This window comes from Diabrotica virgifera, chromosome 8, assembly GCF_917563875.1.
Source record: "Diabrotica virgifera virgifera chromosome 8, PGI_DIABVI_V3a".
Taxonomy (NCBI): Eukaryota; Metazoa; Arthropoda; class Insecta; order Coleoptera; family Chrysomelidae; genus Diabrotica; species Diabrotica virgifera.
The window spans coordinates 1,417,040-1,423,039 of NC_065450.1; the positions used below are offsets into that span (position 1 = coordinate 1,417,040).

Genomic DNA, 6,000 nt, shown 5'->3' on the forward strand with positions numbered 1-6,000 from the left:
GAACTTTACGCGATCCCTCTTCAGGTGACAGCCATAACTTTGATTTTTTTAAATGGGAAAGTACATCATGTGACACCTCATTTAAAAGCTCTTAAAATACTGAGTTCAACAATGTATAATACTTTAATCCTGTTTGAGAGCGTAGACGCAAAACTTCGGTCGAATTCTTTCTAAATGCAATTATTTTTTTCGATTTCTGAAAGAATTAATAAATATTTTTGAAAAATTTAAACGCAGAATGAAATATTACAGTATTCTCGATGGTCCAAAGGCCCTGAGAACTCCTATAATGTTTATTTTAATAAGTCACAGTGGTGGAAAAAAGAGAAAATTTAGTGTGATTTTTAATTTCAATTATATCACTCAAAAGAAACTTTTTGTTTATTCTAAGAGACTGTCAGCCCTCGGTAATAATATAATCTTTCATTCTGCGTTTAAATTTTTCAAAAATACTTATTAGTTTTCTCAGAATTCGAAAAAAATTAATGCGTTTAGAAAGAGTTCGGCCGAAATTTTGGGCCTGCTATTTCAAAAAGGATTAAAGTATTGCACATTTTTAAAACCAGTATTTTAAAAGCTGTTAAATGAGGTGTCACATGATGTACTCTACCATTTAAAAAAATCAAAGTTATGCCTGTCACCTGAAGAGGTATCGCGTAAAGTTCAAAACGTTGATGCTATGATATACTATGATTAGTTTAAAAATCGACTTGTCCGAGCGTTTTGCTTATATTTTTAAAATAAACAAGTTAACAGGGGGGGGCAACACTTATTCCACCGCACTGTATACATATATGTACACATAATATACCTATAATATGTACAAAATTTATTTCGCCGACGCGATGATGGTTGCGAAATCAATCCTTTTTCCCTATCCTAAAATAGGTTTTACGTTTATTTTAAATTTAAATGCCTCTACACAATTTATATATACATACAAATAATATATAGCGTAAGCGATGACGGCCGCAATGACGGTTGCGATGACGGTCGCGATGACGGTCGCGATGACGGTCGCGATGACGATCGCCAATTAAATGCTTTTTCCCCTATCCAAAAATCGCACAGCGTCCCTAAAGATAAAGGTCGCGATGACGGTCGCGAATTCAATGCTTCTTCCCCTATCCAATAATCGCACAACGTGCCTAAAGAAGTTTTCACTTCAAAAAACATCAAAAAAAAGGTCCTTCCGACATATTATAATGAGAGGTCGCAAACATAGGTTGCTACAAAATATAATGCCGGGAAATAGAGCTGGCAAACGCAATCCAGAACGAAGAAAGACTTATTGGTTGAATAACTTGCGAGATTGGTATGTAGACCAGGGCGGATCTGTAAAAATATTAGTACATTTGGACGTTGAGAGGTGACTCAAATTTTTTTGCAGAAATTGCTTAAAAATAAATCAAATAATAATATTTGAGTTATCCTCCCTCTCAAAAAGGTCCGGAACATTGTTTAAATAAACAAAATGTTAAAAAATTAAGGAAAAATTCGATTTTTTTCTTGGTTTTTTGATTATAACTTTAAAAGTATTCATTTCCGAGAAAAGTTGTACTGACATAAAAGTTGCGTAATTAAATTTCCTATAATATAGAATTAGTTAAATATTTAAGAAATACTCACAATTGTTGCAAAATAGCAATAATTTTGAAAAAAACATACAAAAACAAGTATTCGCATTTTACGTTTTTCAACCATTTATGCTACACTAAGGACCTTCATATTTCACCTTGAAAAAAAAAACAACACTGTAAATTTCATTAAGATCGGTTCAATAGATTTTGCAAAATAAATTTTGCAATCCAGCTTTCGTAAAAAAAATTCATTTTTTCAAAATGTTACAGCACTGAAAATAAAGCAGATAGCAAGTTGAAAATTTTTTTGCACATAGAAGTGTACTGTACCATTCATGTGCAATTTTGCAAAATTAAAATCGCTTAACACCACGGCGTCAGGAATTTTTTTAAATAAGCATTAATTATTGGTGCCACGCGCAGGACAGCGGATAGGTTGCTCTGATTGGGCATTTCAATGACCTTTTATAATGATTGATACATTTTAATTTTTATGACATTTGATATAAATAAATTTGTTTATTGCAAAATAAAAACACATACCCTTTGAAATAACACTTTTATTAGCAAAAACTTTCTTTGTTCGTATATTTTAACTTAAATAATAAAAGTTTATTATTTTTAAACATATTCAATTGTTTAAACAATATTTCACAAACAATAATAAAATTAGTTTGATTTTTGTGGAATTAAAATATTAAAATACAACAAAATATAGAGTAAGAAAGTAATATATTAGATAAAGATTAGAAGAAATTTTGGTGGAAATCAACCTGTGTGAATCGAACACAGCTGTCCTGCGCGTAGCACCAAAAATTATTGTTTATTTCAAAAATTTTCTGACGCCGTGGTAATTAATCGATTTTAATTTTGAAAATTGCAAATGAAAGGTAGAGTACATTTCTATAAGCAAAAAAAAATCAACTTGCTATCTGCTTTACTTTCAGTCCTGTAAAATTTTGAAAAAATGAATTTTTTTTGCGAATGCTGTATTGCAAAATTTATTTTGCAAAATCTATTGAACCGATCTTAATGAAATTTACAGTATTGTTTTACTGTATCATATAGTTTTTCAGGGAGAAATATGAAGCTCCTAAGTGTAGCATAAATGGTGGAAAAACGTAAAATGCGAATACTTGTTTTTGTATGGTTTTTTCGCAATTATTGCTATTTTGCAACTAGGGTTACTATTTTTTAAATTTTTAGCCAATTCTATATTGTAGTAAATTGAATTATGTAACTTTTATGTTAGTACAACTTTTCTCGGAAATGAATACTTTTAAAGTTATAATCAAAAAACAAAGAAAAAAATCGAATTTTTCCTTCAATTTTTGACATTTTGATTATTTAAACAATGTTCCGGACCTTTTTGAGAGGGAGGATAACTCAAATATTATTATTTGATTTATTTTCAAGCAATTTCTGCAAAAAAATTTGAGTCACCTCTCAACGTCCATCTCAAAACAGATCCGCCCTGGACTAATGGTATTCATACATGCATGCTACTTAGAGTGTCAGTGAATAAAATCAAGATAGCTGTGATCGTAACCAACGTTCTGAACAGATATATAGCGGAATGGGACGTTTCGATGCCGCCGGTTCATCGCCGGCCGTTTCGATGCCGCCGGTTCATCGCCAGTCCATTTCATCGCCGTCATATCTCGCATTTCCTAGAATTCCTAATTAATACTAAAAATAACTAATAATTGTAACTGTCGAAAATTCGGAAATATATCAGATAGCGATTAATTGACTGGCGATGAATTGGCCGGCATCGGCATCGAACTGGCGGCATCGAAACGGCGGCGATGAAACGTCCTAGACCCGACGTATAGTCCGTTCTTTAACGGTAAAATATTGCAAAACCTCTAAATTGTAAAAAACCGCTTGGATTGACATGAAATTTGGCATACACATAGCTAACACGTCAAAGAAAAAAAGTGATATTGTGCCGATATGTGCTTTTGCCCTGGGGGTGGTTTTCACCCCCTCTTGTGGGTGAAAAAATTTTCGTCCAAAGACAGTCAGGAAATGGATAAACTGGCTAATGTTAAGTAACTTTTGTTCTATACAGTTTTTTCACAAGTCAATACTTTTCGAGTTATTTGGCAGTGAATATGTTCATTTTTTCAACAAAATAACCACGCTTTTAGAAGGCTTTTCGCAAATAACTCAAATAGTAAATATTTTGTCGAAAAGATATTCTTAGAAAAAATATAGTCTGTAAAAAATTTAAAAAAATGGTGTATACATCACGTCTCTACACCTAGTAGAAGCAGAGTTATAGCTAATGAAAAATAGGTTCATATTTGTCAAATTCCAAATGAAATACTTTAACGTGAAATAACCAAAAATGAAGCACATTTCGGGGAAAACTCATTACAACTTATTTAAAATGTTTAACAAAAGCTTCATTTTTGTTTTATAAAAAAAAATCTAGCATTAAAATTAAACAAGTTACGCTCAAAATAAAGTTAGTCCCTTTTGGTTTTGGTAAAAAAATCGAGAAAATCACCCCCTAATTAGTATCTTAAATGAACTTAATCGTTAGAACTTCATAAGTTTCTTGACTCCTGCATATATTGTTTATATGATCTGTAAGTTTCATCGGTTCAACGTCCTTATGATTGAAAGGGCTGTAGTTAAAAGGGGTTAAACGAGTCACTGATCACGACTGTATGCAAATGTAGAAACACCAAATCTTAATCAATTTTTGTCCAACAGAAAAACAAAAACATACATGATATTCAGAAAAGCACATCAAACTTTTTTTGTTTTTCGAGGTTTTTGGTATCTCTAACAATTTTTAAGTTATTTTGAAAAAAAAGCATATTTTTCAAAATTTAAATTTTTAAAAATTTTATTTTGAAACCAAATGTTTTCAAAAATAAGCGCTTTGAATCGATGAAACTTACAGATCATATAAACACAACATAAGTAAAATAATTTGTGGTGCGGTAACGATTAATTTAATTTAAGTTTCTAATTAGGGGTTGGTCTTCCCGTTTTTTTTTTGCAAAAACAAAAGGGACCAACTTTATTTTGAGCGTAACTTGCTTCAATTTAATGCTAGAAACTTTTTGTAAAAACAAAAATAAAGCTATTTTTAAACACTTTAAAAAAGTTATAATAGGTTTTCCCCAGAAGTGCTTAATTTTTTGGATATTTCACGTCGAAATGTTCTATTTGAAATTTGGTGAATATGAATCTATTTTTCATTGGCTATAACTCTGGTTATACGAGATCCAGAGACCTAACGCGTACACCATTTTTTTTTACTTTTTTATAGGCTATATTTTTGCTAAGAACGTTTTTTTCGACAAAATACTTAATTTTGGAGTTATTTGCGAAAAACAATCTAAAAATGTGGTTATTTTGTTGAAAAATGAACATATTCACTTGCAAATAACTCGAAAAGTGTTGACTTGGCGAAAAAGCTCTATAGAACAAAAGTAACTTAAAATTAGTCAGTTTACCCATTTCCGGACTTATTTTGGACATATATTTTTTCATCCCCAAGAAGGGGCGAAAGTCACCCTCAGGGCAAAAGCACAGATCGGCACAATGTCACTTTTTTTCTGTGACATGTAAGCTATATATATGCCAAATCTCATATCAATCCAAGCGGTTCTTTAAAATTTAGAGCAAAAACCGTGAAAGAATGGACTAATAGTACATTAAGAAATAAAAGTGTAAATAAAGGAAAAAACTTTTAGCTGGATATGTGGATACCTACTTACCTGATTCATCATTTAGCATAACGTTGTTTCCATTAATAGAACCGATAGTCACTAATATATAAAGAGAAATAATTAAAATATGTGAATAAAATTTCGTCATTTTTAAGTAAACATATTTTGTAAAATGCCTAAAATTTTAGAAATGACTTGATATAATTTAGTTCTTTTTCTCTTTTACACGTACAATTTGCATTTTACAAAACAAACCGAAGTAACCACTGCTACTGACTAAGCACTAGTATTTTTCGTATTGACTGAATTTAAAACCTCGAATCACTACAAGGGCTTCAATTAGCTGAACGGTAAAACACTATGTTCTACTTCATAACTTAATACTTATTAACCCCAATATTTTTTAAGAAGAGTTCTTTGTCTTAATAATAAGATTTTAACTACAGGGTAAATATAAATTTATTAAGGATTTCATAAAAGCCGATAAGTTAAACAATTGTGCATTTAATGATAGAAACATATAATTTGGACCACATATACTACACATACACAGGTTCAAATATAGATATGAGACCATCTCAGATTTTGCCTTTTACAAAAATGGCGGGCATTCACGATTGCGACTATACATATTATGAATAATAACACGATAACTTTTGAACGAAAAGTCCGATTTTAACCAAATTTGGTATATGTTTTTTTTTACGTGTAAGATCGACATCTCGAAC

The 6,000-nt window shown here is 30.9% G+C and overlaps 1 protein-coding gene across 15 annotated transcripts in view; it reads right to left on the reverse strand.

Moving 5' to 3' along the window:
* The window catches only part of LOC114337883 (prominin-1), a 940,102-nt gene extending 934,540 nt beyond the window's left edge, over window positions 1–5,562 (reverse strand). For 10 of the 15 annotated variants that reach the window (XM_050658572.1, XM_050658570.1, XM_050658569.1 and 7 more), the window contains exon 1: window positions 5,321–5,561. In XM_050658572.1, coding sequence (XP_050514529.1) covers window positions 5,321–5,420 — 100 coding nt within the window. In that variant the 5' untranslated portion in view covers window positions 5,421–5,561. Of the gene's footprint in view, window positions 1–5,320 lie in introns of all 15 variants that reach the window. The other 5 variants (XM_050658571.1, XM_050658567.1, XM_050658566.1 and 2 more) reach the window with 1 other exon arrangement.
* Window positions 5,563–6,000: the final 438 nt, after the last annotated feature.